Here is a 19,568-nt window from a genome sequence, read left to right as displayed (position 1 = left end):
AAAACAAGTAGTTTAACCACAGTGCACATTAAACATAGAAAATTCAGAGAAAATGTACAAAAAATTTACAAAAATTAATTAGAACAGTAGGTCTTCCTGCTATCTTACTAAACAGAGCAGATGTTGATTTGTTTTATTTTTAATTTCAGGGAATAAACAAGGCAAGCAAGCAATGAAACAACTGCTGGTCAAAATGAAACATGCATGTTTTGAAAAAAAGATCAGTACCACGAACTACTACGGTTAGAAGGTTGACATTCTTTGCAATGATTTAGTAGAAATTTTTTAATATATATATTTTTTTAAAGTTTTGTGTTTAAAGGAGGAAAACAATAAATTAAATTACTGAAGAACAAAAATATTTTGTTTCTGCATGTAACATAATTTAAGCATGAGGATAATAAGGAAATAATGATGCTATCAAATTCTATTTTTCTACTTGGGGATTTCTATTCACACAGGAGATCTAATTGTGAAAAGAACAAGGAAGTGACATAAGAAGCTCACTATATTTGTTTTTCTTGTTACTCCAACCTGCCCCTCTAGACAATATTACATTCTTAGGGTACAAGCTTCACACAGATGCCGGGATCTCCCTACACTGAGCTCATTGCAGGGTCTGGTACTCAGAGTATTTCAACTATATTGTTCTTGTGGCACATTTACCAATAAAATATTTTTTATCCTTCAGAAATCCACAAAGTTGATAAATATCACACCGCGGCGCAGATTAGCTACAGTCAGTGATGAGCTGCCAAAATCTTAACAACCGGTTCCCTCCTCACCCCACGAGGGAGTCGTTGCCCGCCCCCCCGGGACTCCTGCCCCATCCAACCCCCCACGTTCCTTGATCCCCTACCCCCACCCGGGATCCCTGCCCCATCCCCCCTGACTGCCCCCAGAACCAGGCAGGAGGGTCTCGTGTGCCACCGTATTGGGTGCCCACCCCGCCCTTAAGAGCCAGAGGGACCTGCCAGGGTGCCGACTCCATGAGTGCTCCAGGGCTGGAAAACCCACAGGGAAAATTTGGTTGGTGCAGAGCACCCACCGGCAGCTCCCCACCCCGCGCCCAGCCCCAGCTCACCTCCGCTCCGCCTCCACCCCTGAATGCACCGCCCCGCTCTGCTTCTCCACCCCCTGGCTTCCCGTGAATCAGCTGTTCACGCAGGAAGCCTGGGAGAGCTGAGAAGTAGGTGGCGGCTACATGCTCAGGCCCAGGGTGGCGGGGGTAAGCTGGGGTGGGGAGCAGTTCCCCTGCGTGCCCCCCAGGTTACCTGCTATGGCACGGGTGGCCCTCCTCACGTCCCCCCACCCCAGCTCACCTCTGCCTCCCTGGGCCTGAGCGCGAAGCCACCGCTTGCTTCTCAGCCCGCCCCGACTTCCCGCCCGAACAGCTGATTTGCGGGAAGCTGGGAGGAGGGGGAGGCCGAGAAGCAGAGCGGGTCGGCGCATTCAGGGGAGGAGACAGAGTGGAGGTGAGCTGGGGCCGGGCGCGGGGCAGGGAGCTGCCGGTGGGTGCTCTGCACCAACCAAATTTTTCCCGTGGGTGCTCCAGCCCGGAGCACCCACGGAGTCTGTGCCTAAGGCGCTACTTTTTGATGTGATCAGTGGAGGGAGTGGCTGCTCCCCCTGTAGCTATGCTACCCCACCCCTAGGAGCCAGAGGGACCTGCCGGATGCTTCCTGGGAGCTGCCCCAGGTAAGCACCGCCGGGACTCCCCACCTCGGCTTTGCACCCACCAAAGAAAACCCAAATTCCCTGAAGCCCAGACACACACTATACCCACTTCACCACACTGCTTTACAGAAATAGTCTCTTTAATCATTATGGATGCTTTAATTAACGTTAGTTTGCATGCCAACTTTAAATTAAAATTGTACACGTTTGATGCTGCTTTATATTATTGTAACTGTGAAGAGCGTTATATACATGTACTGGATGTTGAAGGCAAAACAGTCATGTTTTCAATTTTTCGTGTTAAAATTAGTTGTGTAAAATGAAATCACTTGGAAGACTTTTCATGTGAACAATAATAATTCCCGGCGGCTCCAGGAAGGGGAAGTAAATGGCATCAGGAGACTCTCTATTCCCCTTTGCACTCCTGTTCAGTAGCCAGGAACAATAAAAGCCCAATTATTCCCCCAACAAAAGAACTATGCCTAGCCTGCCCAGTATTCAAGACACTTCAAAAGGGGAATGGTGAAAGCAGAGCCAGGATTCCACACAGCAGAGGCACCAAAGCTAGCTGGGCATGCATGCAGAAATACGCTTCACTCACAAAAAGGTATAGTTGAAGGTATATTCCCCTACATACTGGCAAATTCCATGAGGAATTCCGCCTTCCAAAGGCACAATTCCTCCTGGATACGTTCCCCCTGGAGCAATGCATCTCCACACCACTCCAAGCACGAAACAGTGCCTATAAAACTCGAGTAAGCCCAGAACTGATAAATTACTTACCCCACCCTACCAAGGCTCTGAAGATGCTTCACAGAGATGCATAACAATTGAAATAATATAAAAGCACAATGCAAATACCAGGATAAAAACATTCTAATCTAAAAACATTAGGAAATTAAATACTGGGCCCAGTATTTGAAACCATTATTAGGTTGTCCCTACTTGAATGGGATTACCCATTCAATAGATTGGGACTAATTGGGAGAATAAGGGTTGTTTTGCAGAAGGAATGCAGGATCAAACCCATGCACACTACTAAATGGAAGGAAAAAAGGAAAGGTTCTAAATATATGGAGGGCTGTTGGAGCAATATCATAAAACATCTTTGAAACAGAAAATTTTTCTGGTGTTATTCAAAATTTGCAAAGGACAGACTGATTGGTTGTAAATAGAGAGTGAGGCTATGTCTACGCTACAGCCTATGTCGGCAAAATTTATGTCGCTCAGGAGTGTGAATATTCCGCCCCACTGAGGGACTAAATTACACCGACATAAGCACTCATGTGCACAGCGCTTTGTCAATGGGAGACCTCCCACCAACATAATTTATGGCACTTGCGGAGGTGGGGTGTTTTTATTCCAGTGAGAGAACTCTCTCCTGTCAGCATAGAGCATCTTCACCAGACGTGCTACAGCTGCACAGCTGTACCAGTTCAGCTGCGCTGCTGCAGAGTAGTACGTATAGACATGGACTAAGTTCACAACTAAATTATTGAATTCTCTCGCATTGGGGACAAATAGAGAGACAAGGGGGGTGAGGTAGTATCTTTTACTGAACCAACTTCTGTTGGTGAGAGACACAAGCTTTCAAGCCATGCAGATCTCTTCCTCAGGTCTGGGAAAGACACTCTCGGTTTCACAGTTAAATGTGCTAACTTAGGGTTGCCAAACTGTGGCTTGTGAGCCACACGTGGCTCTTTTACCTTTAAAGTGTGGCTCATGGTGGCCCCCCCACCCCCATTCTTCACCTACCAGACTGGGTGGGAGGATGCTCAGGACCTTTGCCTTGCAGCAGGGTGATGTGGTAGGGGCTTCTGCCCAGCGGAGAGGGGGGTCTTGGGGCTTCAGCCCTGCAGGGAGCACCTGCCAGGGCTCAGGGCTTCAGCAGGAGCAGCGCTGAAGCCCCAACCTCTGGCTCTCAAACTTCTGAAGATTGTCGTATGCGGCTCGGAGGGCCAGTAAGTTTGGCCACCCCTGTGCTAACTACTTGCTAAACATTGCGTTCCATCTGAACAGTTCTTTACAAGACAAAATTTTCTTATTAATATTCACCAGTTACATATTAAATATAAATGCCTTTAGCTTGTTTGTTAATTTTAGGGGCTTGATACTATTTTTAATTTGAATAGTACTGTAACCATCTAACAACAGTTTCTCAGTAATAAAAGTTAAATACACACTTCTTATTCCAATTATTAATTGGGATGTTGCATTTTAAAGAAAATATACTACTTGCATACAATTATTGAATTGATACTATGCTGTATTTCGTTTTGGAAAATACATTATTATTTTTTGCAATCCCCAATACATGCAAATGAAGAGACTGTCACACTAATGTTTGAACTTCTCTGATTCTAAAAAGCATTTCATATTTTCAACCCTGGTTTTTATTTTGCATTCCACAAGTAGAGGCAAAATATTTTTTCTGTATAATTACCAAATTGTCTACAGAAATATTAAAGTGTGATAAAGACATATAAAATTAATGAATTTATTATATATTATGCACACATCCTGCATTCGTTTTTCTGTATCAGATGTATGCATTGGAATAGTATACCTTAATTTAAACTAGCCAAAAATATCAAATTAGAGCTTGACCAAAAATAATAATTAAATGAAACAGCAGAAATGTACATGCAAAAAATACTTTCTAAGATCCTTCAAATTTTATCTGGTTCAATAATAAATTAAATAATCTGTTCTCCTCTTAAATTTTAAAATGTCTTTAAATTTAAGTTATTTTTAAGCTAATTCCTGGGACTGAGCTAAGCAATTTAGAACTAAAGTTTGCTTTGGTTTTTGATCTTTCATTGTTTCTGCTCAGTATTTGCAGAATCAGGTCCTCAATATTCAGAAGCAGCTTGAAGGACTAGAAACGATCAAATAAATTGTAATACCATATTACAAAAAAATAACAACCATGCAACTGTTTTCTAACCATTATTTACTAGCACAGGGCATGATTGTATAATTTAAACCGTGTTCACATCTACACACAAAAGGCCCAAATTCTGTTCACATTATTCAGACAAGTAGTCCCTCTAAATTCATTTTGAATATTCTCATGAACAAGGTGACCAGGATTTGGGCCCCTTTTATATTTTTCCACTTTGCTACCCAAAAAACCTAGAAGTGTGAAACAGAGTAATCTGTTTGTTCTGTGCATTTTTAAAATGTAGCTTCAGTGATAAGAGTTCCAGAGTAGCAGCCATGTTAGTCTGTATCCGCAAAAAGAAAAGGCGTACTTGGGGCACCTTAGAGACTAACAAATTTATTTGAGCATAAGCTTTCGTGATAAGAGTGAGTGCCCCAGAGTTGAGCTTATGCTCAAATAAATTTGTTAGTCTCTAAGGTGCCACAAGTACTCCTTTTCTTTTTGCGGATACAGACTAACACGGCTGCTACTCTGAAACCAGAGTTGATAGTACTCTGTGGACTAACAAAGGTTTATCATTCTACTGAAAAAGGAACAGGCAGTATGAGGGAACAAAGGCTTACTTAAAAATTGATTGTTAAATGCCAGAAAGGTTTAAAATGAAGATTAGAGTTCAACAGGACTGTATTTTGCCATCCACTTTATATAAAGTCATTTATCTCATATATGGAAACACACATTTGGCTAGCTTTCTGTTAATGGCAATCATGTAGTCTAAAGAACAAGTCTTTAGATCAGTCTGAAAAAATATTATTCTCACATTGTCAAAAATAAACACAGAGGGAAAAATAACTAAAGAAAATGTGCATTGAGGATAAGATGTAACTACCTGCTACATTAATTTAATATAAAAGATTTTCCATCCAGTGGTTTTGAACCACTGAGAGATAGTTCTTGTAAAAAAGAAGTATGCAAAAAGTTAAAATTGATAAGATTTGGGATACTATATGCAAAAAGGTTAATGGTCAACAAATAGCAATCACTACAGCAATGTGATTAAAACTGAAATAATGAAGGGAGTGGTCTACATAGAGCAAGAGAAAAGGTAACCGAGGAGTCAGCAATAAACAAAAGGTGTGCACACTAAGAGTGTGGAGGATGTGTATGAAAGTATGTCGTCTACCTATGAAACAATCATGTATATGACCCAAACTAATATAAGGAAACAATGCCATTGTACAAGAGTACAAACCATTTGATCACCACAGAATGTTGGATGAGAAAGTGGGTATATTATTAGGTTTTATGTTCTCTATGAACAAATTATGAGTGAATTTCAAATGTAATTACATGATTTTCAAGAAGTAAATATGGTAGATTCTATGGGATCTATTCCCCCATTTATACACATGAAATTTCCATTACATCAGCAGAAATACTCAGCATCAGCAACAGAACAACGGACCCTAAGGATGAAATCCTGGCCCACTGAAGTTAATGAAAAAAAAAACCCATTGACTTCAGTGGGACCAGTGTCACCCCAAGTGTATAATACCATATTTTTATAGAACCCTATAAAATCAAGTTCTATCACACCTTCTGATTGGAATTACATGGTAATTATATTTAGAATTACTATGTAATCCGCAGGTCATAAATTGCTATGTTATCACAATCCAGTTACATCTTTATTTCTGCCCTGTGATGCTCACAGCATATTTTTAGTGTTAGTTTGTACCAGCCAGAAAATCTTCTACAGATAAGAATGTGTTTGTTCTTCCTCAAATTGAAAAATGAATACAATAGAGACAAAATAAAATTGCTTAAGAAACTATATTAAAGAAGGCATCAAAGAATAATCCCAAACAAACAAAAGTATTATTACATTTTCTTGTTTAAATTATAGAACAACATTGCAATTTGTTTTCATCATTCTATATTTTCAGCCTTTTCTTGGCAAAAATATGTTTTTTAAATGTATAAATACTGAACATGCACATTCTTTTACTGAAAAACTGATCTTTTGCCTTCTGAACTAATGTGATCATACTGCAACTTTACAAAAATATGCTGAACAGACATTTACTAGGTATTATTACTGATATTATCAATTGAGATATTATAAATAAATCACTGCATATTATTTTGAATTTGAAGGATCCAGTAAAGTATTCGATGAGCATAGCAGTAAAATAAAATAAAACAAAAAACTATCTTCTGCATGCTTTTAAAAAAATATATAATAGAGAAGTTGAGGACCTGAAGGCAATGACATTTGAACTTTGGAGGATGTTATATTAATCCAATTACCAGTTAATACATATCATATTCAAAAGAAATGGCCTTGAAGTCCACAAAGCTCATTTATTTTGACATAACTAAAACAGGTGATCATCAAAAAAGTTTTTGCAAAGCTCCATAGCGGAAGAACACAACACAGTGTCAGGTCAATGGATCCTCATGCTTTCATATGTTACAGCGGGCACTTTCAGAAAGGACTTACTGGATTGTACATCTGATTGAACAACTGTTCAGCTTGCTACATTGCAAAGTTGGGAAGGAGTGAAGCATAGACAGGAAAAGAAGGAAAGATCCAGGAAAACAGCGTTAGCTCAACAAATCCAGTGCATTTGCACAGAAGAACTTGTCATAAAAAGTAGAAATTTAAGTTTCTAAACATTCCTCGGTGAAAGCGAGAGGCACTGGGGAAACATAAATGTTGACTTTGGCTTCTAAAAAAGAATAGCTGAAGTAAAAAATTTAAGGTTTGTGTTACTTTCCCTTTCTCAAGTTAAATAACCCATGAAATAAAGAAAGGTGTCCACTTTTGATGATACATTAAGTGCTAGTCTCAAGCAATGAATCACTAGAAGCGCTTTTAGCCAAGGCTGCAATTTATCACAAAAGTTTCAAAGACAGTAATAATAAAAGATTAATTAGACTTTATCACTAAATTTATGGTTTTTATTTTGTATCAACACAAGCCTGAATTTTTGATTCAATATGACTTTTGAACAGTACAGCTTGGCAAACAGTAGTTTAGCGACAGCAAGTATGTCAGTAAGCATGGAAATTTAAAATCCATGATAAACAACAAAAGAAGGAAATTCTAAAGTGGATAATAAGATTCAGGAAAGCAACATAAAAAATAATTAACTACCTATGAGGTAATTCCTGCTGTTCCATCATAATTAGCAAAGGAAAATAAGTAAAAAAAAAAAAATGCCTGTAGAGTTTTGGCACAAAAGTGTTGGGAGCTCTCCACTCATTTTGTTCCCATCAATTCCAAATCATAATCCTTGTAACAAAAGGCTTAATAAGCATGCTCATGGTTTTAAACAATTTTGGTGTACAGTAAAATACAATATGAACACAGGAGCAATTATTCTTTTTGAATGCTCTCCTATTTATTGGTTTTTAAACACATATGCTATTTCAATTAATAATGGGGCTGCAGTTCAGTTTCTTGTAATCAAATATTTCAAGTCTGCCTCAGGATTTTTGTTTTACTTCTGAATATATTCTTTCTGAGTCTGCATATTTTCTCCCCCAGAAATACAAGTATTGTATAGTGTCAAGTATATAATACTGAGAAATAGTTATAGTCAAACCCTGGGAAAAAGATCTTGGAGAAACAAAATTTTATATATAGAGAGATATATAGAGACATATATAGATAAAGGAGGAATATAAATATTTGATAGATAGATATCATCAAAAAAAGGAGGAATTTAAAAAATAATTGAAAAAGGAGAGGAACAAAATTCCAAGGCAAAACTGTTCCTCGTCACAAGTTTGATTAGGCGTTGTATCCCATAAACACTTCTTCGGGGCATGCTTAGGACTATGACTTCTCAGAACTATTCACTGTTGCAAATATGTTCTGGATTAAATCAATGTTTAGGAATAAAAATTGATACAACTAAAGAATCATAGCTAACGCTGAGCAAGTTTACTAACAGTACCGCCACTCTGATTTATTTATTTTTTAAGAATGATAAATGATATGCAAGTTGTTAATATTTTTTAAAACGAATGGATACATATTTGGAGTTACTTTTCAGATTATGTCCAATGAAGTGCCACATCTCTCACTTCTGCAGTGTTGAGTGTTCATTGATACAGTGAGCATCCATATGGGACATGCAGATTTGTACACTGTGTATAAGAATGAAGAAATGTATACGCTCCCTCCCATCTCCATTCAACAAAATTCTAAAATCCTCCCAAAACTGACTTCTGTTTCAGTTAGTTTGTTAACGGATAAAATCAGCGACTGAAGGTAGGTTTCAATTTCTGGAGAGTGAGTTACTTTTATCACAGGATATTTTTAGGTTTAGCTGAAATTAAAGCTTTTACTAAAGTAAATGTAAAATTAAAAATTACTGTTTGCAGTCCATTGTCATTAACAGCCAGTATTTCTATTCTCCTAAACACATCCAACAATGTTGAATCTGCATGTTATTGTGGAAATACCAAATCTCCTACAAATCTTGGGCCAGTTCCCATTGGGAATTCATGTTGTATTTATGGTATAATCAAACAATTATGTTTTCAACTTTCATTTGGTAACCCTTTGTATTTTATTCATAAGCACCATACTTCCTTTTTATTTGAAAGGAGGCCCAGACACTTACAGACTTTTATAACTGCTTATTTTTCCATTACTAAATGATGTGTTGATATATACACTCATAGATGTTGATTTAGAATTTCAACTATTTCAAGCAGATTTCAATTTTTTTTAAGATGACGGGTGCTTTAGCATTCTAAAGAACTATTTATTACAAAAAACCTCTCAAAAATAAGGCCACTGAAAAAATATATTTTGAACATGTGAATTCATTTGAACTAATACCGCTAAAAGCAACAACATGAAATATGAAAGTTAACCATAGAAGTAATAATATTTAAATTATAATTATCTGAACTATAATGCAAATAAAGATTCTTCACACCTTAAGTAAATAATATTTATATTTCTTTTAATAAAATAAAAATGATCTCTGGCTACATGCTTTATGTAGGTATTTTAAGTCTAGTGCAAATGGCATTGATAACCTATCAAATATTTACAAGAATTTAAGATTTTGTTAAAAGCTCTCTGCATGCAAGTTTATTTGAAAAGATGCCCTCCTCTCATCCAAAATACGAATGGCCATAATGGGTCAGACCAAATGTCCATCTAGCTCAGTATCCTGTCCTCCGACAATGGCCAAAGCCGGGTGTTTCAGAGGAATGAACAGAAGAGGTAATCGTCAAGTGATCCATCCCATTACCCATTCACAGCTTCTGGCAGACAGAGCCTAGGGACACTATCCCTGCCCATCCTAGCTAATAGCCATTGATGGACCTATCCTCCAGGAATTTATCAAGTTCTTTTTTGAACCCTGTTATAGTCTTGACCTTCACAACATCCTCTGGCAAAGAGTTCCGCAAGTAGACTGTGTATTGCGTGAAGAAATACTTCCTTTTGTTTGTTTTAAACCTACTGCCTATTAATTTCATTTGGTGACCCCTATACGGTCATCGCAACAACTGTATATATAGTGTGTTTTATACATGTAAAATTCATATCAGATCATAATATTTTGAGTGTGCTCTTCTAAAGTATACATTACAGCACATATACCTACTCTAGAAGTACGTAATAAAATCAAAATTTTAGGTAAAAATATAAGAATCAAATTCTGAAAGCCTTGCTCATGCTTGAGTAATACCTTACTCCACAGGTAGTCCAACTGAAATCAATGAGGCTAACTATTCCACATGAGGAAGGGTATGATAATCTGGACCTAAAAATGTCAATATTCAAGCTAAAATAATCAACCTCTTCTAGATCACATAAGCATATAAATCCACGTCCAAAGTATTTTGGGGTTTTAAAGTTTTATCTACACTTCTCACTGGCTTATTTAATAGTTGCAGAAAGAAAATATGATGCTTAAACCCACTTAGTATGTCATGAGTTTGGTGTTCAAACAATGAGTGCAGACACTACCAAATGACACAGCAAAAAGTCAAATAAACAGATGAAAGAAAATGTGAAAATTTGGAGATCAGTTAGTATTGTAATGCAGTAATCTACATATAATTATTCGATAAGTATTGTATTTCTAAAATATTTGTCTTTAAATGTTTGCTTCTACTTCTTGGTGGATATAAATAATGCCAACTGTGATATATTAAACACTATTTTCTTTAACTACCTCAAATTTAAATTCATTAAATAAATAAAATTAAGGAGAATTTCAATATAAGACCTAGACATTTTTCACTAGAAAGAGTAGTTTATATTCGTACATATAGTAATGGCTGGTTTCTATAACTCCCCGCCCACCCCAGTATTTTCACCAGTTTTTTTCCAAGTACCCCTTAGACAGGAAACTTAAGATAATTTTTCAGGCTCACAGACAGCTTTTATACATGCTTCTTAAGAAAAAGTCAACATTGTTTGATGCTAGTATCAGCAGATAGCAGAAGACTGCCAGATTTTAAAATGGACCTCTTGCTTCATTGCCAGTTATATACTAGAGAAGTGAAGAGTTTAGTCCATTTCACAATAAGAATTTTCTTAGAAGGCACTTACCTTTTTCAGCTGTGCTTCCAACTTACTACATTCTTCTTTCTTTTGTTCTATGGCTATTTCTAAAGACTTTAATTTGGAGTCTCTTTTCAGCCCTGTTGATGCCAATGATGATGCATGTTCTTTGAGGTCAATTAAATTAGACTGAAAAATTATCCAAAAAAAGAGGAAAGAGATGGTGTTAGAAATTGCATTGATTCTAGCCACGAAGAGCGTAAATTATCGTTATCAGCTATGTTTTCAGTCAAAAACTTTGTTTACATAGTACATGTGTGCAGACATGGGGATGGGTATTTACAGCATAGTACAATATTATTAGGTAATTTTTAGAAGGTTAACAAAAAGTTGAATGTTTATGAAAAAATCACTTGTTTTTGAATATGCCATGTTCCCTCTGCTGAAAGAATAGAGGGTAATTTCATTGGGGAAATGGATGATTCACCTGTATTTTAAATGTAATCCTTGAGAATTAGAAAATAGTCGATTCTATATTTTACACTGATCAGTGTTCTCCTTTATATTTAGTTTAACAGATTTTACTTTTGCCAGTTACCCTATGATAGAAGGGTGGCGGTAGCTGCACACCTCAGTATTCTACATATTCATCTGTACTTAAAATATTATCAACTTCTACTGTTAATTTTGTCTGTTTTACTTATAATAGCCTAAGAAGCTTTAAAATAAATTAGAATCATAGAGGTTGAGCCCCAGAAGGGACCACTGGGTCATCTAGTCTGACCTCCTGTATATCACAGGCCACTAACACCTGCCCAGCACCCACACAGTAAACTCAAACAATGAAATTAGACCAAAGTATTACAGCTCTCAGGAGACAGGCACAGAAGCGGAGGGACTGGGATTCACCAAGACGCGAGACCCCTGCGCCTGCCGCCCACCCCTGACCCCGCCCCAATAGCAGGGAATTGATTAAGTGAGATAAATACAGATAATCCTGCAAGTGACCCACAACCCGTGGACTTCTCACCATCATTTCTTGTAGCCCCTGCAAAAATGGCAGCAGGCTTTTATTAAAATCATCATCATCAAGCTGGTGGTGGATTTAAAAAAAAAAAAACACCCGAAGATGGATTTGAATAGAGAAAACATTTTCCATTAATTCATCACAACTTTAATTACTTATAAATTCTCACTTAATATCTTTACTTTAAAGGGTACTCAGACTCTACAGTAGAAGTATTCAAGAGGAGAAAAACCAAGAAGTATCTTGCAGCATGACATGAATAGGATTTAATATTATCACATAGTTTATAAGAATCTAATGAAGTGAGCACAGAGCAGTGGTATGCAATGGCACACCAAAACTTTAGTAGAGAATCAACCAGACCAGGGACTCACCAAGTAAAACCCCTTATCAATAATCAGTCTGACTGAATCAAATACTTGTGGACCTTACTCTCGGAAGGTCGTGCTCCTGCTAAGCCCATTAGTTCAAATAAAAACTGAAAATAGGACCAGCAGTGGAATACTAAAGCTGTGTCAAACATATGTAAAGGAAAGGAAAGGAATATAAACAAAGAAGAAATAAGGGAAAGAAATATACTGCTTTAGGAGTAAGTTTCTAAAAATAGTTGAAAACCAATAGCTTAAACCAGGTTTCTCAAACTTCATTGCACCGCGACCCCCATCTCACAACAAAAATTACTACATGACCCCAGGAAGCCCCAGGTGGGGGGGCTAAAGCCAAAGCCTGAGCCCCACTGCCTTGGAGCAGGCCTGAAACTGAAGCTTGAGGGCTTCAGCCCTGGGTGGATGGGCTGCTGTCACCTGAGCCCCGCCACCCAGGCCTGAAGCCCTTGGGCTTCAGCTTGAGCCCTGAGCAGTGAGACTCAGGCTTCGGCTTCAGCCCCAGGCCCCAGCAAGTATAACACCAGCCCTGGCAACCCCATTAAAACAGGGTCATGACCCACTTTGGGGTCCCGACCCACAGTTTGAGAACTGCTAGTTTAAGCAATTGGATAGTGTCTCTAATTAACTTGTTTATATCAGTGAAACTTGTTAGAAAGATCAGAACAATAAAGAAAAGGAGTACTTGTGGCACCTTAGAGACTAACCAATTTACTCCTTTTCTTTTTGCGAATACAGACTAACACGGCTGTTCCTCCAGAACAATAAAGATTTTTAATTTTACTGCAAAGGCTGACCTCCTTCTCTGTTAGTTCAGCTTGTAAAGCATTAACTTTCTCCTTCAAGTCTTTGTTTTCCTTTTTGAAGGATTCTATTTCTTCCAGTCTTTCTCGGTCATCCCGTTCCCTCTGCTCCTTCAAGCGCTCTATTATTCTCTCCTAACAATAAGAAAGAGTAATAAAAATGTAAGGTATGGTACATCAATTCAGAAAACAAAAACCCTCTTTGTATTAAGTTGCACTGTGAAAATTGATCTTTGGAAGCACATATATCACCTTAATTTTCGAGATAAGGGAAATAAGAGGAGGCTCCATCCAACACTTACTGAAGACAATAGAAATACTTCCACTGGCTTCAATGGGCATTGGATCAGCCCCAAATGCTGAATTGTGGTACCATCCCAGACAAAGTGCAACAAAATTTGATATTAATGCAAAATACATATACTTTAAAAATATTTAGAGAACATATTTGGACAATGCACCTGCTTTGTTGTTAATCCATAAATTATGAATGAATGGTCAAAATGACAAAACCACGTTTTCTACTGTACTCAGTTTGAATTTTCTTATTACTTATTATTTACTTATTCTTATTACTTACTTATTTCTTATTAAAGTTCTATGCTGGTTGCAATACAGTCTTCATGAGAGTTCTAAAGTTTAGTTAACAATTGTCTGGTAATTTAGAATGCAAGCAACAATCTGCCAGTTATCGGTAAAGCTATATTCACAGGTATTACATTTTGAGGCAACTAAGAAAAATATTGAATGAGACAGAGAAAAAGGTACCTTTATTTTGATTGTTTATTGATTTATTAGATTATGGGATAAGTCTCCCATGGAATGTGATGGAAGCCATATCACTCGGGAAAGTTAAACCTGAAATACTACTACACTGGCAGGAAAATGGATGGCATAATCCATCTTTTCTGATTCTTTTGGTGTGCCATTTTAGTGCTCTTGATTGTTTCTTTTTAAGTTCTTTTTATACTGATACATGAAATCTCTATTATAAAAGCAGTACCAACTCTTAAAATACTGCTGCATAGCAACATATGACCATGGCTAGTGAAAGTCTAATAGTCAGAATAACATACATTCTCTTTCTCTCATGTTAATTTGCTCTATGCATAGCTTGTTATACTGTAATACATGTAATGTTTTATTCATCAGCTCACTTTATTTGTAAAAAGCTTAGCTATCGTGTAAGGGGGGGAAGCATTCGTTCATTTACAGAACTTATACTGAAATTTATTATTAAGAATATCTAGTTATTTAACTGTCCTCTCTAGACATTCAGTATAATCCTTCTTAGAGGCTTAGAGGCCCTCCAAAACTGTTCCCTTCCTATCCCCCCGAACTACAACAGAAATCTGTAAAAGGCATAACCTCAACCTTTAAGACACATAGAATGAGAATAAAGTGAGGAGTGTGAGCCTAACAAGTTCAGTTCCCACCCCTGCAGCAGCCCTTCCTTCCTCCTCTCCTTTTTACTCTCCTTCCTCCAATGAAGACGTTCCCCTTCCTTAGCCCACTCTATGAAGCATCAAAAAAGTCCCTTTCCTCCAAAAAGGCAGAGCCTTGCATTCCCCAGCTTCTGTACCACAGTCACTAGTTGCTTTCCCTCACTTTCCCCAAATATCTGCCATGTGTTCTTTCCCCACCACTGTCTTCAGTGGCCATCATGTGTTGTCTGCCTGTTTGCTTCCCAGCATGAGAGAGGGTGTTGGAACTGAGTGGTGGGAAAAGTGGAGCATGAGTAGTGTTTCCAGCAGACAGGGAGGGCTTTTCCAAGCCTCACCAATCTTTTCAGCTTCCATGGCTCCAACTTTACTTAAGCACAAAACCCTTTGGTGATAACAAAAGATGTAGGTGTCAATAGAGGAGGTTTGGGAACAAACTGATAAATTAAACAGCAACAAGTCACCAGGACCGGATGGTATTCATCCAAGAGATCGGAAGGAACTCAAATGTGAAACTGAGGAACTACTAACCAGACACATGGAGGATAGCTAATGTGATGCCATTTTTTTTTTCTAAAAAGAGCTCCAGACATCATCTTGGCAATAACAGGACAGTAAGCCTAACTTCAGTGCCAGGCAAACTGGTTGAAACTATAGTAAAGAACAGAATTATCAGACACATAGATTAATACAATTTGGGGAAAGAGTCAACACAGCTTTTGTAAAGGAAATCATGCCTCACCAATCTATTAGAATTCTTTGAGGGGTCAACAAACCTCCGGACAAGGTTAATCCAGGGGATATAGTGTACTTGGACTTTCAGAAAGCCTTTGATAAGGTCCTTCACCAAGGGCTCTTAAGCAAAGTAACAGTCATGGGATGAGGGGGAAGGTTCCCTTATGGATCAGTAACGGATTAAAAGACAGGAAACGAAAGGTAGGAAAAATGGCCAATTTTCAAAATGGAGAGAGGTAAATAGCAGCATCCCTCAGAGATCTGTATTGGAACCAGTGCTGTTGAACATATTCATAAATGATCTGGAAAAAGGGGTAAACAGTGTGGTGGCAACATTTTCAGATGATACAAAATTACTCAAGATAGTTAAGTCCAAAGCTGACAGTGAAGAGTTAGACAGGGATCTCACTAAACTGGGTGACTGGGCAACAAAATGGCAGATGAAATTCAAAGCTGAAAATTGCAAAGTAATGCATATTGGAAAACACAGTCCCAACTATATAGGCACAAAATAATGGGGGTCTGAATTAGCTGCTACCACTCAAGAAAGAGATTGTGGAGTCACTGTGTACAGTTATCTGAAAATATCCACTCAATGTGCAGTGACAATCAAAAAAAACTAACAGAATGTTAGGAACCATTAGGAAAGGGATAGATAATAAGACAGTAAATATCATAATGCCACTACATAAATCCATGGTACACCCATGCCTTGAATATTGCATACAGTTCTGGTCACCCCATCTCAAAAAAGATATATTGGAGATGGAAAAGGTACAGAGAAGGGCGACATAAATTATTAAGGAGATGAAGTAGATTCCATATGAAGAGAGATTAAAAAGACTGGGACTGTTCAGCATGGAAAAGAAAAGACTAAAGGAAGATAATGATAGATGTCTATAAAATCACAAAGAATGTGAAGGGGTAAACAGCACTTTTTCCTACACATTACACAAAAACCAGGGGTCACTCAATGAAATTGGTAGGCAGCAGGTTTAAACAAACAAAAGGAAATACTTCTTCATACAATGCACAGTCAGCCTGTGGAACTCATTGCCAGGGGATGTTGTGAAGACCAAAACTATAAGTTCATGGAGGATAGGTCCATCAATGGCTATTAGCTAAAATGGTCAGGGATGCAACCTCATGCGCTTGGTGTCCCTAAGCCTCTGAATGCCAGATGCTGGTACTGGATTCCAGGAGATAGATCAGCTGATGACTGCCCTGTTCCGTTCATTCCCTTTGAAGCATCTGGCACTGGCCACTGTTGGAAGACAGGATACTGGGCTAGATGGACCATTGGTCTAACCCAGTATCGTCATTCTTATGTGTTTCTTGCATAAAACCCCTTCAGGATTTATCACTTTCCTGCAGTTTAAAGGGCACATTATATGTATTTACTGGGTTTTTAAAATAATATTCATTTAATGGGGTCTTTTGAATTGAAATAAATATTTTCATTATTTTAATTGTGCGAAGAATATTGTTCTATGGTCTTGTGATTAAGGGGAACGTTTGGAAGTCAGGAGGATCTTCTCCTGAAGATCCCTCATGCTCATGAGCCCACCTGGAAGTGGAACTATTATTAATCTCCAAATGTGAGAAGAAAAATTTACCCATTCACCTAGCTCAGAAGACACCCTGACTCTCGACTATGTCCCCTTCCCAAATCAAACTGTCTCAAAAGCTTTTCAGACATGAATGGCCAAGGGGAAAATAATCTTCATGCTGCAGTGGACCTAGATAGCGTTGGAGGTTAGGTAAACCTGTAACGGTTAAACAGGAGAAAAGAAGGTAGATGATGGAGACCAGGAAAAATATTTTTTTTCCTTTTTCAAAAATCTCAGGAAATTAAACTGAAAAGTCTAAATTAATAGGCTGTCCAGTGCAGGTACTCCATAGGAAAGGTATACAGTGACCTGATCAATTGCTTGGTAAAGGACTTAAAAAGGAGGGATTGTTAAAGGAGCATAATGGGGGGGGGGGCGGGGAAGGTTTCAGGGCTCCTATGACTAGTACAGTAGGGAGTCAATTCCCCTTTCTTTAGCCCACATTAACCCTCATTTGAGTGGGGGATGGTAAGATCCCAGTACTGCGTTGCCTGGAGGACCTGGATGGAAAAAGAGGGGAACTGGCGAAAGCATGGAAAAGAAAAGACTAAAGGAAGATAACGATAGATGTCTATAAAATCACAAAGAATGTGAAGGGGTAAACAGCACTTTTTCCTACACATTACACAAAAACCAGGGGTCACTCAATGAAATTGGTAGGCAGCAGGTTTAAACAAACAAAAAGATACTTTTATCTGCCAGGTAAGTCCCAGACATCTAATAATAATAAAGTTGCAGCCTGATTAAACCATATCAAGCTTCCCCTGTCCTTCTTTTGGTATAGCCAGACAATGCTAAATGTGTGCTTTACAGTATGTACAATGTGAGCATAGCTGCATGACCGTGAGAATCATAGCTTTCGCACTTCCTAAATTTTGTGTTTAATGTGCAAATACCACTGTATTTACCCACTTTTAGCATTTATTTGTATAACAATGTTGCAAATGAAAAGATGAGGAAGTTATCAGCTATTTGCTTCAGGTATCAAAATTGGATGTTTAATAATGGATAAACTGAGAACTCAGTCATGTCTCCTGCTTGATCTGTACATGTAAAATATGTGCTATGTTTCAGTAGTGATCATTATAGACCTGTTTTATTAGTACTGAAAATATTTGTGCTTCTCCAAGAAGTTTAACTGTTTCCTTCTGTTATACAATATGGTACATCAGGCTATCGCGCTTCCTGTTTCATCAATCCTTCAAAGCAAAAACGTACATTATATTGAATGCTCTGTAATTTAACTGTATGTATTAGCACAAAACTAATGTTTAATAAGGTTGTGAGTTTTTAACGTTCAAGTGAAGGCTTTTTTAACTATATAGTAAGGCTTCACTTGCGGGACTTTTAGTACATACATTTGGGAACTTTTTGACATAGGAAAATAATCAGCACTAAGTTTGATGTTCTTGTAATAAGAACATTGATACAGAACAGATATTATTTGCTACTGCACTTCTGAAGAGCAATTTTTTAAAGAGCCTGAAATTCAGTGTTCTTCTCTCATTTTACATCCTGCATTTACTTGTCAGAGAAAATCACCTTTATCCCCTTGGATAAGTGTACATCTATATTAAAGAGTTAAACACTACTACGAGAACCTCCGGCTGAAGACAATGTTGAACAATTATATAGTTCTCTTTCTAACACAGATAAGCTACATAGTGATGACATTCCTTTATGTACTTAGATGTGTTCCATCTTGCATACAGCAAAAAGAAATTGTCAAAGGCAGAGGACAAAAGGCCGACTAGCCATTAAAACCCTTTCCAAGACTATATAATTTTTACAGTGGTAGGCTGCCCAGCTCTGTACACCATATTCAAAAGAGAGTGAAATCCTGGCTTCATACAGTCAATAGCAAAATTCCCACTGACTTCAGAGAGGTCACGATTTCATCCAGAGTCTCACAATTTCCTTTAGCCACTTCAATATGACTTTGTGTAGGCATAGAGGTTCGCCCATGTGGATGACGCTGCAGGAATGGGGCCTTAAATAGAAACATCATCACTTTTTTTATTTGAGCAGTATGACAAAAGTGTACTAAGTTTACTTTTTAACATGTCACATATTGTGAGCTACACAAGACATGGATGATGTATGTTATTAAGAGCCCAAACTCACTCCTAATAATAAATACATTCCCAGTTTCTTAGGCGGATATTTAAACTGTAAATTCAAAGATTATCCTGCTGCATTGAATGTAAATTAAGAAATGTTAAAGTATATACATGCTGTAGGCATAAATTACTTTAGAGTGTTTTTATTTTGTTTTTCATACCAATGCCACCTTGAAGATTTAGTTACATAAGGTAATATTCCCTATATAATGAACTATATTAAATGTATACATAATACTCACTCTGACATTTTATTAATGGTTAAATAGTATAAAATTATTCTCAGTCAATCACAAAAGAAGGCTAATTTAACTGTCAGCTGCAGGGGGCTAGATGTCAAAAACGT

At 37.8% G+C, this 19,568-nt stretch overlaps 1 protein-coding gene across 19 annotated transcripts in view; it reads right to left on the bottom strand.

Annotated features, from left to right (window-relative positions):
* ERC2 (ELKS/RAB6-interacting/CAST family member 2) overlaps nt 1-19,568 on the bottom strand; it is an 840,901-nt gene that overhangs the window by 436,895 nt on the left and 384,438 nt on the right. For 10 of the 19 annotated variants that reach the window (XR_012669214.1, XR_012669216.1, XR_012669218.1 and 7 more), the window contains 3 exons: nt 13,310-13,450; nt 11,151-11,291; nt 7,065-7,100 (listed from right to left, as the gene is read on the bottom strand). Coding sequence is in view for 1 of the 19 variants with exons in the window: in XM_075130329.1 (XP_074986430.1) it covers nt 7,065-7,100; nt 11,151-11,291; nt 13,310-13,450 (318 nt within the window). In the remaining 18 variants the exon portion in view is untranslated. The remainder of the gene's footprint in view (nt 1-7,064; nt 7,101-11,150; nt 11,292-13,309; nt 13,451-19,568) is intronic. The other 9 variants (XR_012669219.1, XR_012669220.1, XR_012669223.1 and 6 more) reach the window with 1 other exon arrangement.

The sequence above is a fragment of the Caretta caretta genome, chromosome 7, assembly GCF_965140235.1.
Source record: "Caretta caretta isolate rCarCar2 chromosome 7, rCarCar1.hap1, whole genome shotgun sequence".
Classification (NCBI taxonomy): Eukaryota; Metazoa; Chordata; order Testudines; family Cheloniidae; genus Caretta; species Caretta caretta.
The sequence above is the reverse complement of the archived record's forward strand: the minus strand, read 5'-3'. Positions and strand labels throughout refer to the sequence as shown.